Raw genomic sequence first — 12921 nt, forward strand, 5'->3', positions numbered from 1 at the left:
CGAGTAGTTTTCTGGTAGCATCTTTAGTTTTCTCTATGTATAGTATCATGTCATCTGCAAACAGTGACAGTTCTACTTCTTCTTTTCTGATTTGGATTCCTTTTTCTCCTCTGATTGCTGTGGCTAAAACTTCCAAAAAGATGCTGAATAAGAATGGTGAGAGTGGGCAACCTTGTCTTGTTCCTGATCTTAGTGGAAATGGTTTCAGTTTTTTACCATTGAGAAAGATGTTGGCTGTGGGTTTGTCATATATGGCCTTTATGATATTGAGGTAAGTTCCCTCTATGCTTACTTTCTGGAGAGTTTTTATCATAAATGGGTGTTCAATTTTGCCAAAAGCTTGTTCTGCATCTACTGAGATGATCATATTGTTTTTCTCCTTCAATTTGTTAATATGGAGAGATATACCATGCTCTTGGAATGGAAGAATCAACATTGTGAAAATGACTATACTACCCAAAGCAATCTACAGATTCAATGCAATTCCTATTAAACTACCAATGGCATTTCTCACAGAACTAAAACAAAAAATTGCACAATTTGTATGGAAACACAAAAGGCCCCGAATAGGCAAAGCAATCTTGGGAAAGAAAAACGGAGCTGGAGAAATAAGGCTCCTGGACTTCAGACTATACTATAAGCTACGGTAATCAAGACAGTATGATACAGGCAGAAAAACAGAAATATAGATCAATGGAACAGGATAGAAAGCCCAGACATAAACCCACACACATATGGTCACCTTATCTTTGATAAAGGAGGCAAGAATATACAATGGAGAAAAGACAGCCTCTTCAATAAGTGGTGCTGGTAAAACTGGACAGCTACATGTAAACAAATAAAATTAGAACACTCCCTAACACCATACACAAAAATAAGCTCAAAATGGATTAAAGACCTAAATGTAAGACCAGACACTATCAAACTCTTAGAGGAAAACATAGGCAGAACACTCTATGACATAAATCACAGCAAGATCCTTTTTGACCCACCTTCTAGAGAAATGGAAATAAAAACAAACAAATGGGACCTAATGAAACTTAAAAACCTTTGCACAGCAAAGGACACCATAAACAAGATGAAAAGACAACCCTCAGAATGGGAGAAAATATTTGCAAACGAAGCAACTGACAAAGGATTAATCTCCAAAATTTACAAGCAACTCATGCAGCTCAATATCAAAAAAACAAACAACCCAATCCAAAACTGGGCAGAAGACCTAAATAGACATTTCTCCAAAGAAGATATACAGATTGCCAACAAACACATGAAAGGATGCCCAACATCGCCAATCATTAGAGAAATGCAAATCAAAACTACAGTGAGGTATCACTTCACACTGGTTAGAATGGCCATCATCAGAAAATCTACAAACAATAAATGCTGGAGAGGGTGTGGAGAAAAGGGAACCCTCTTGCACTGTTGGTGGGAATGTAAATTGATACAGCCTCTATGGAGAACAGTATTGAGGTTCCTTAAAAAACTAAAAATAGAACCACCATATGTCCCAGCAACCCCACTACTGGGCATATACCCAGAGAAAACCATAACTCAAAAAAGCAACATACACCACCATGTTCATTGCTGCACTATTTACAATAGCCAGGACATGGAAGCAACCTAAGTGTCCATCGACAGGTGAATGGATAAAGAAGATGTGGCACATATACACAATGAACTATTAATCAGCCATAAAAATAAACAAAATTGAGTTATTTGTAGTGAGGTGGATGGACCTAGAGTCTGTCATACAGAGTGAAGTAAGTCAGAAAGAGAAAAACAAATACCGTATGCTAACACATATATATGGAATCTAAAAAAAAAAAATAGTTATGAAGAACCTAGGGGCAGGACAGGAATAAAAACCCAGTGGTAGAGAATGGACTTGAGGACATGGGGAGGGGGAAGGGTAAGCTGGGGCAAAGTGAGAGAGTCGCATGGACATATATACACTAACAAATATAAAATAGATAGCTAGTGGGAAGCAGTCACATAGCACAGGGAGATCAGCTCAGTGCTTTATGTCCACCTAGAGGGGTGAGATATGGAGGGTGGGAGGGAGACGCAAGAGGGAGGAGATATGGGGATATATGTATATGTATAGCTGATTGACTTTGTTATAAAGCAGCAACTAACACGACATTGTAAAGCAATTATACTCCAGTAAAGATGTTAAAAATAAAACAAAACTGCAAAACTACGTGTTTTTGTATATAGGGCCTCACTATCCAGTCAAAAAATTAAACTCATAGCTCCAATAATGACAATTGATAAAGTAAATGTCCTACAACTTTCTCTTTATTTTTAAAATGACATATTCAGTATGAAGACACAGTGACAAAGTGGCAAGTATGTTCAAATAAAAGCCATTATTTTCTGCACCAACTGAAGACCCAGAGCACGAAAATCTTTTCTGTAAAAGCACAAACCTTTACTAGCTTTGTCCAAATGTTCCAAATCATCCACAAAATTGAGGATATCAGGGTAGTTTTCTTCACATATTTGCACAAGAAAATGAAGTAGTGTTGTTTTCTGATCTGCTGATTTTGTGTCCTTTAGCTAAATAGAATGAGAGGGAGAAAAAATACAGAGTCAAAAATATTTTATAGTCTTTCTACTTAAATAATGTTAATACTGTTTTTTATAGATAAGAAATAAATGAGCTATAAAATTAGTTAATGCTATTTTTGAAAAGCCACTATTTAAACACTTGAAAAGCTACTCTTCATATACTGTTGCTTGGTCTAAGTCATTAATATTTACTGTAAAGAAGGAATAAGCTTAATTCAATCTAGTAAGCAATGTTTCATGGGGGAAAAAAATATGGTGAAATGCCCAGGAAAACAGGACAACCTAGGAACGTATATAATATCAGCACTTAAAACAATCCCACATGCTTGCTCATTGTTTTATTTGGCACGGATTTATAGAATGCCTACTAGGTATGGCAGGAGTCAGAGACGCAACAGTAAGTCATTCCTCAAGAAGCCATTTAGTGTGGGGAGGGGAAAAAAAAAGAAAATATGAATTTCCCCTGTGTGACAAAGAGTATAGTAAAAATAATCATAGAGTATGCCTAGGAGGACAGGGCACCTGAACAGAACACCAGCAGGCAGGAAGTTGTATGGGTTGGGGAAGGGAAGGAAAAAACTCAAAGGCACAGTATCAGAGGCAGATGGAGCAGCATTTGAAAAAGACCATAGATGAGGAAGAAAGTAGCACTTTAGAGGAGTCCAAGTGACTCCAAAATAAAAGTACATGTTGCGGGGAGGGGGAAGTAGGGAGAGTAGAAAGAAATATGAGGAGAAGGCCAGAAAATTAAAAGAAAGGCAGACCATGCTATGGATATAGGATTCTGATCCCTAAGAACTGGGAGGTTTTAAACTAGATGAGAGCTAATCAGACCTACATTTTAGAAAGCTCCTTCTAGTACAGTGTGGATAAAAGATCACAGCAAGGGTAAGAACAGAGCAGGAAGAATAATTTTAAAAGCTGTAGCAATAATCCAGGCAGGGAAAGAAAACAGCCTGAGATGAGGTAATGCCTTAGGCATGAGATAATGGGACAGGGTGGGCATGGAAGCCCACATGATGACATCTATTGAAACTGGACAGAAAAAGAATTAGAAAAAGATTTGGGTGGGGTGGAGAAAAAAGAATTGTTTCAGTTTGGGACAAGTGAACTTGAAGTTTCTGAGTAACATCTAAGTGGAGACGTTGGGAAAGGATACAGATATATATAGGTGTAGAACAGTGTTCTCAACCTTTTTTTCATTATTGCTGGCTAAGTTTTTTTAGGCATATTTTTCCGAATCATTTGCACCTATGAAATTTTAAAATGATACATATACTGTATATCTGTTTATGTACTGCACGTACATCTGTGCTTTACACATAAAAACAGTAAGATAGGAAAGATATTTTTGCTCCCCGAGAACCAATTTTCCATCCCTTGAGGGTAATAAACTGTAGAGAATACATAGTGAGAACTTAGAGGAGTGAACTATTCTAGGAGTACCGGGTTGTCAGCTCTTAGCCTCCAAAGCTAAAAAGTTGACTAAATAAACACAAATAAGTACACAGAATAAAAGCAAGGAGAACAGAGGCTTGAAGAGAAGACCAGGATGGACCAATCCTAATCTGAAAAGGCTGAGGAATGAATCAGAAGGGAGAAAGGGCTAGGCTACAACCTAGGTACAAATAGAGGTCAGCTTAGGTTTTGTGAGTGATGGGGGTAGGGGGTGTTGGGTGTGAACACAGGGCAAACACATAATCTGATAGTGTTCCCTACAAATGAGTAATCATCCAGATCAGATACACATATAAGGGGAGAAAAAAATCACTCTTTTCACACCAGGATTTAATTTAGAGTTGGGAATTCTTGGTATACTTAACTGTGCACAACCCTACTGCTTCCTTTCCAACAATTTCCTACCTTAAAATAAGTGTATACACACACATACACATATATATCCATATGTATTTTTTTTCAAATTCTATGTCACTAAATATTATAGCACTATCAGAAAAATATCAAATGAGAGTTACTATCTGATTGTGGCAGAAGGAGATATTCTGTGCCATCACAAATATTAACACACATGACTTATTAATGCACAAACTATCTTGTGCCTGGAAACACAGAGCTACCCTACTATAGACAGCCAGGCTTTCACATGATTATTCTTACAACAGGTTCAAATGCTGCATTGGCCTATTCAGCATGCAAACCATTCAGCAGCAATGGTTCCTGGCACTTTAAAAACTGACTCATATGAACAGAGTCCATTATTTGATGCCTCTTAAAAGGAACATAAATCACAACATTCATCTGAGTGTTCGGAAAAATTATTCCTCAAAAACTGACTCTGATCACTTGCTAGACTGATTGCCACTAACGTGTGAACAACCTGCTAATAACACTAAAACTGGCTTTTAACTAGCTACGTCGCCTTGGGCAAGTTACTAGACCTCAGATTCACATAAATGAAGTGAGAATATGAAACTGGACAGAAAAAGGAAACTCTAAATTCACTTTCCACTCCAAAAATATTAAATATACTTTACAGTGGACTTGTGTTAGTAGACATTGCAAAATCTATTTTTAAAAAATACTAGAATAAAAATGAAGAAACCTAGTTATAATCTCAGTTCAGAAGTTATTTTTTCATGCTTGCGTCAGTTAAAATCTTTCGGTTTCAGCTTTCACATATACTGAGAACGTTAATCCGATTTATAAAAGTTACCTTTCAACTCTACAATTTCATCCATACTATCATCTTTAATGGATAAGGCTAGGGTAAAAGTAGCAAACTTTCACAAATATAATAGTTTTCTCTGGTACAACCAAGAGTCAGTATAAAAACTATCTTTTGATTTTAATTTTGCTACTTTTTTTAAAGCACTCTAATGGTTAACTCTTTTGTTCCCCCACCTCCCTCTTTATAGCAATGACTTCGGTGGACTCCCAGTTTCTGACTGTCACCAGTTTACACTTTTCTTATCATGCTCCGTCATGTGAAACTAGACACATGTCCTGTGTGGAATGTTGATTAAGACAAGCACCTGGAAAGAGCTTTCCAGGGCTATTTGTGATATAGCTAAATGGCCAGCAATTGCTAGGATTAATATATCAAGAAATCTCCATGATCCAACAATAAGTAACTGGATCAATCTTGATCTTTATTCATGAGCAATAAGAATTCACAATTAGAATTCTGGAACATACTATAGGTTATAGCATCTACCAATTTAATAAATGTTAAGGATGCAGGTGAAACACAGATTCAAATATTTAGAGGCAATCATAAAGCTAAACACTAACTTATGGAGGAGGTTGCTATCCTGGCTGTACTATTGAAAACATCAACTGGTTAGCAACTCACATACTGGTCACAGTCTAATATTTAAAATATACTCACTGAATAATAAATAGAAGTAGAAGTCTCCCATCCCTCCAGAATCTATATTTAACAACCAGGAGACTTAAAAAAAAAAACACTCAAATTTCCAAATAAATAAATCTGAAAATATACCTAATAAAAGATAAGAAGTTAAGAAACAGAGAGTGACCATTTGTTGATAATGCATGGTTACTTACAAACTACTAGTTGCTCTAAATTCCAGGACAGAGATTCTTCATTCAGTTCCTAACGTTCTCAGGAAAAACTGCACAGTGCCAGGAAGGTATTCTTCCTGCCTCAATTACTCTATTCCCTTCCTTAGTTCCTTCCCCAAAATCACTTAAAAAAAAAAAAAAAAAACCAAAACAAAAACCAATCAACAAACAAAAAAACCCTCCCAGAAAGTACATGAAAATGTATGAAAGCATAGCAAAATATATTTATCACAGTCTTCATCTACTTGCTCAATATTTTTTCACCTTTTGATAAACATTAACAATAAAAAGGGCACACTCTATTTCTACTAATTATTCATATCATACATAATCAGCGATTGAGCTACAACAAGGAAAGCTTGAGAGATGGTGCTAATTTTGTTGAAGAGAAAAAACAACTTGAGCATACTCTGTAGTGCTAACTCTTGGAAAGAAAATGAAGCTAAAATATCTGGTTTAAAAATTTATTCTTGGGCTTCCCTGGTGGCGCAGTGGTTGAGAGTCCGCCTGCCAATGCAGGGGACACGGGCTCGTGCCCCGGTCTGGGAAGATCCCACATGCCGCGGAGCGGCTGGGCCCGTGAGCCATGGCCGCTGAGCCTGCGCGTCCGGAGCCTGTGCTCCGCAATGGGAGAGGCCACAACGGTGAGAAGCCCGCGTACCGCAAAAAAATTAAAAAATAATAATAAAAAAAATAAAAAATAAAAATTTATTCTTAAGTTTAAAAAATATGCTTTTTTAAAAATTTTCACCAACATTGCTTGACAGGATTCCTTTGGTATCACTGTCAAGAGATTTATCTTACTGATGAGTAATCGTCACTGTTAAGGAGAATTTCTTGTTTATATATTGTTTCTTTAAGGAACATTTAATGTGGCATAGATGTCAAATAAACAAAAAGATGGATGGAGTTTCTTCAACCGCTCTGTTCATTCCAGACAAAATAATGTTAAAAGCAGATCCTGTAATAATTCATGGCCTAGTTGTCAGTCTGGATAGCACTCCTTTGTAGCTACAATGCAAGGTTTGGGAATATTTTTAAGCTATTCAGCACGAATTTGGATGACATTTAAAGAAAATTCCATTGTTTTAGTCACAAGAAAGAAAATTCCTAAAATAAAGACTAAGTATCGTCTTGGTGATTTTCAGAATCCAAAGAACTACAACCCCTTACACTCTGAATAATAAAACTTTATCTTAAGAATACTATCAAATTTGTAGCTGTTCCCCATTATCATGTTCCTATACTTCAATTACGTTATCCAGACAGCACTGACTCTTTGGATGTTGTAGACATTGCTGAACACCAGAAAAATGACAAAATTATGAGGGTCTGTAATGGCTACATGAACATTCTAGAAGACCCTACCTTGTAAACAGTATGAATGCTGAGGACAACAGCAGCCACTCTTATTTGTGTGGCACTTACTAGGAGACAGGGATTGGCCAAATAATACAATACCTGTTAAGTGCTTGAAACACACACCATCCCTATGAAGAAGGAACTGGTATTATACTCACTATTAAGAGGGCAAAAGAGATGTGAAACATCATGTAGCATACCCCAGATCACATAGCTACTATCCAGTAGAACCAAGATTTATTTGAACCCACTTCTGTGTGAATCCAAAATTCTTAACCACTATAAAATGCAGTTCTCTACAAAATCTTTATTTAATATAGATTATTATGCATAAAAAGGAACAAAATTCTCAAAAACACAGTGGATAAAAATAGTAGTAAGACAGTAAAATAGTGTTCATTAATGCAATTTAAAATACTGAAGCCCTATAACCTGCTAATTCTAGCCTGGAAAGCCTCTACACCCTTACCCTGAGGTCACTTCTAGTTCTAAAAGCATGGCATTCTTTCTATTGTTTTATCTATACAATTAATAAAATGCTACCTGAATCTTACCTCAAATGCAAAGTCTCTCCATATTGCTAATAGATCAATGCTCACAAAATATGATAAAAATATGGTTGAATGAAACTGTGAAGTTTCATCGTTAACAGACCCAACCAAGTATATTTACTAACATCATATTCCATCTTAAATCATTTGCAGAATAAAGTGCTTTGTATACGTTTGAAACATCTCTAAATGTAAGTTACATGTATCCACATGGAAATGGATGTGTGAATATGAACTGCCAAAGAATATATCATAATTGCTCAGATATGAAGCTCAAAAAGTCAATGTGTAGGTTCAAATTCACTAGTGAAACCAACTACAATTATAGAACGAACTGTTTCATTATATGTGTAAATACATTTGTAAAAAACAATCACTGTGCTGATTAAATTTTTCAAAAATACTGTGTATCCCTCCAAAATGAATGGAAATTTAAAATCTTAACATAAATTAAACAATATGCTTTGCATCATCTATGTCACTGCCATAACTATTAATACCTATAATAAAACTTTCATAGGGATTTTAAAGATGGGTAGCAATAAACTAATATTAGGTAAAATAGATATTAGATAAATTTATAGCATTCACATATTAAAAAACATTTATTGCTTAGTTTTCATTTTAAAATGATGAGAGTTGAAACATTAAATAAGGAAGAAAATGCTTTAAATAATTCAGCTTCTATAATTAAACTGATTTCTACTATATCTCCATAGTATCTCTGAATTATATTTTAAATATATTTCTCTTGGATTTTAGTGAGCACTTCAGCATGAAAAGCGTTTTTGCATTTTAGTAAAATTTTATCTTATTGCATCATTATATTGTTCAATGTTCTATTTATTTACACTATTCCCTTATTCCACAAGAGACTTAAAATAGCTCAGTGTTCTTTAGTTAATATAAATGGATCAAATACATTAATTTTAAATTAAATCGTTTTTATACTTAATTTTTTTAACAGACTTTATATTTTAGAGCAGTTTCAGCTTTAAGACAAATTGAGCAGAAAAGACAGATTCCCATATACTCTCCCCTCCACATACACAAGTTCCCCTATAAGTAACGTTTTGCATTAATGTGTTACATTTGTTAAAATTTATGTACCGCTACTGATGATATTGATAGATTATTAACTATTAATTATTAATCTCATTTACTTTTGGGTTCACTCTGTGTTCTAAAGTTGTATGGGTTTTGCCAAATGCATAATGTCACGTACCTACCATTACTGAGTCATAGGGAATAGTTTCACCATCCTGAAAAATCCCGTCCTCCACCTATTCATCTCTTCCTTCTTCCCCCTCCCCCAAAACCTCCAGAAACCACTGATTTTTTTACTATCTCTATAATTTTGTCCTTTCCAGAATGTCATAGAGTTGGAATCAGAGTATGGAGGCTTTTCAGATTGGCTTCTTTCACTTAGTATTATGCATTTCTCCATGTCTTTTCTTGGCTTAAGAGATTCTTTCTTTTTATGACTGATTTAATAGTCTATTGCAGGGGTACCCAACGCTCTGGCCACAGACCAGTAAGAGTCCGCGGCCTGTTAGGAACCTGGCCGCACAGCAGGAGGTGAGCAGCGGGGAGGCGAGCAAGCGAAGCTTCATCTGCCACCCCGTCGTTCCCCATCGCTGGTCTATTGTGTGACTATACGTATGACTATATCAGTGAGTTTTATCCATTCAGCTATTGAAGGACTTCTCGAGTTGCTTCCAAATTTTGGCAACCACGAATAAAACTGCTATAAACATTTGTATGCAGGTTTTTTACTCCTTGGGGTAAACAGGAATGTGATTACTGAATCCTATGTTAAATCTATGTTTAGCTTTGTAACTGCCAGTCTTCTAAAGGTGCTGTACTATCTTGCATTCCTTTCATCAGTGAATGAGTGCTCCTGTTGTACCACATCCTCAGCAGCATTTGGTGCTGTCAGTGATTTGGATTTTAGCCATTCTAATAGATGTGTAATGGTGTCTCATTTTTTTAAATTTGCAATTCCCTCACAACATATGATGTTGAGTATATTTTCATACAGTTATTTGCCATTTGTAAATCTTCGGTAAGATGTCTGTCCAGGTCTTTTTTTAAAAATTGGGTTGTTTTCTTATTGTTGAGTTTTAGAGTTCTTTGTATATTTTGTACACAAGTCTTTTGTCAGGTGTTTTGCAAAGATTTTATCCCACTCTATGGACTGTCTTTTCACTTCACAGAGCAGAAGTTTTTAAATTCAAATAGTGGCTAACTTATAAATGTCCAGTTTTTCCAGCATCATTTCTTTAAAAAAACTATTCTTTTCCATTGAATTACCTTTGCTGCTTTGTCCAGGATCAGTTCACTATACCTGTGTGGGTCTATTTCTGGGCTCTCTATTCTGTTCCACTATCTATCTTCCCCCCCCAATACCACAGTTTTGATTACTGTAATTTTATAGTAAGTCTTGAAGTCAGTCCTTCCCCTTCCTCCTTCTCCTTTTCTTCCTCCTTCTTCAGTGTCGTACTGACTATTCTGAGTCGTTCACATATCCATAAAACATTTAGAATCAATCTGTCAATACCCACAAAATTACTTGCTGAGATTTTGATTGGAATTTCATTGACTATATGGATCAAGCTGGGAAGAACTGACACCTTAACAATATTGAATATTCCTTTCCATGAACATGGGATATCTATTTCTTTATCAGATCTTTTTTTAAATTTCTTTCATCAACGTTTTGTCATCTTCCTCATACAAATATTGTAGAAAAATTTTGGTGCTAAAGTAAATGATATTCCATTTTTAGTTTCAAATTCTAATTTTTCATTGCTGATATTAAAAAAGTAGTCAATATTTTAATGCCAATCTCATATCCAGAAACCTTGTTCTAATTGCTTATTAGTTCCAGAAAGTGTTTTTCTTTCTTTCCTTTTTCTTTTTTTTTTTTTTAGTCAATTTTGGGGGATTTTCTACATAGGCAATCATTTTACCTATGAGCAAAGCCAATTTTATTTATTCCTTCCCAATCTGTATACTTTTATGTCCTTTTTTTGTCTTGTTGCATTAAGCCAGGACCTCCAGTACAATGCTGAATAGAAATGGTGAGAAGGGACATGTTTCCTTGTTCCTGATCTTAGGGGAAAAATATTTAGTTTCTTATCCTTAAGTATGATGCTCTCTATAGTTTTTATAGATGTTCTTTATCAACTTAAGGAAATTCCCCTGTATTTCTAGTTTGTTGAAAGTTTTTGTCATGAATGGGTTTTGTACTTGATTAGCTGTCTTTTCTGCATATATTGATATGATCAAATGGTTTTTCTCCTTGAGATCCTATTGATTTGATAAATTACATTAATTGATTTTCAAATGTTAAACCAGTCTTCCATACCTGGAATATATCCCTCTTGGTCATGGTATCTAATTCTTTTTGTATATTGTTGGCTTTGATTTATAATATTTTGTTGAAGATTTTTGCATCTATATTCATAAGAGATATTGGTCTATATGTTCCCTTTCTTGTAATGTCTTTGTCTGGTTTTGGTGTGCACTCATTTCATCATCAGGCTCTTCCCTGCTACCTAAGCACATATGTTCACAAATACTGTTGGCTAAGTATTACTATACAGATAATAGTGTTGCATATTTTGTCTCTGATCCAGACCTTTGATAAAAGAAAGCTTCCTAGAGTATCAGGAATGGGGTACCTTGTTTAATTTTTTATTTTCATTTATAAAATGTGTAAAAACAGGAGACTAGATTGAACCAAAGATGGCTGGTAAGATTCATTACTACCTCTGATGGGTAGTAGCTATCTCTAAGCAAGGTGTTAAGGAGGATTCTGAGGCTGTCTGCTTCAGGGAAAGGACGTTTGACAGATTAGCAATGCTGGTTTTGAGAGTGGTGAGACAACAGCACAAAAGCAGTGCATTTGCTGTTCATGAGCAAAGCCACTTATCTTTTATAATTTGATTAAAGGAATAATTCTAATTTACAATGTTTAATAGTAACTGAAAAAACAAAGGTAATGTGAATAAATTTACCAAAAACACTACTTAGTAAAGCTAATTAAATAATTCCTGGAAAATGCTATAGACTAAATGTGTTAACAAATGAGTCAAAGAGGGTTAAGGACTCTAAATAGTTTCACATTGCTTTGGAAGTCAGTATTTTTCAGTGATTTAATTGGCTGGATGTAAAATAAGAATGGCATTTGTTATCTGTAAGTCTTTGGCCAAAAACTGCTTAATTTTAGAAGGGTGCCAAAACTTACTAGGGTGGTTTTCCAATCTGATAAAGAATAAAAAGCCCTCTAAAATCCTTATAAAACACTAAATGCAGATGGAACAATGGATTTGTTTGGGAGAAGTCTTTCTTAAAAATAACTTCATGGAGTAAAGGAAAAGGTGATATACAAGAATCAAAATTTCACAAAGATTCACAGTGGCAACCCACGTGACTATGACAGGCTTATGAAATAGAGACTGTCTGTGACAGGCAGAGGGATCTGCCTCCTGCTTTTCATAATCACTGAAACTCTACTTTCCAATGTCAAGTCCTGCAAAATAACTCAGACCACTGACCATCAACTTATTTCAGTTCCACCATGTGCCTCAGATTCATACTCCTTTCACTCCCTTTCTTCCCTTTCAGAATAATGTCCAGCGTGGCATGAAAGAAAAGCAGCAGCTTTGGAAATATTTTCACCTCTCATACTTAAGTGAGGAAGTAGAGTTGTTTCATTTCTGATTTTGTTCTTGTGTTGGTTAGGTTTTGCTTTTGTGTGTTTGTTTGTTGGTTGGTTCCAGGCCACCAATTGGGCGTTTTTTATTCTGGGATAAGTAAGCAGGGCAGAAGACAGACAAAGTGATTTTCAGCTCAGTCTGTGCATTAAAATCACCTGGGGGGGCTT

General features: G+C 35.5%; 1 protein-coding gene across 1 annotated transcript in view; it reads right to left on the reverse strand.

Moving 5' to 3' along the window:
* DIAPH3 (diaphanous related formin 3) overlaps positions 1–12921 on the reverse strand; it is a 538397-nt gene that overhangs the window by 222833 nt on the left and 302643 nt on the right. The window contains exon 22 of the mRNA XM_081214488.1: positions 2430–2559. Coding sequence (XP_081070614.1) covers positions 2430–2559 — 130 coding nt within the window. The remainder of the gene's footprint in view (positions 1–2429; positions 2560–12921) is intronic.

The sequence above is a fragment of the Mesoplodon bidens genome (assembly GCF_964165515.1).
Source record: "Mesoplodon bidens genome assembly, chromosome: 17".
NCBI classification, from domain to species: domain Eukaryota; kingdom Metazoa; phylum Chordata; class Mammalia; order Artiodactyla; family Ziphiidae; genus Mesoplodon; species Mesoplodon bidens.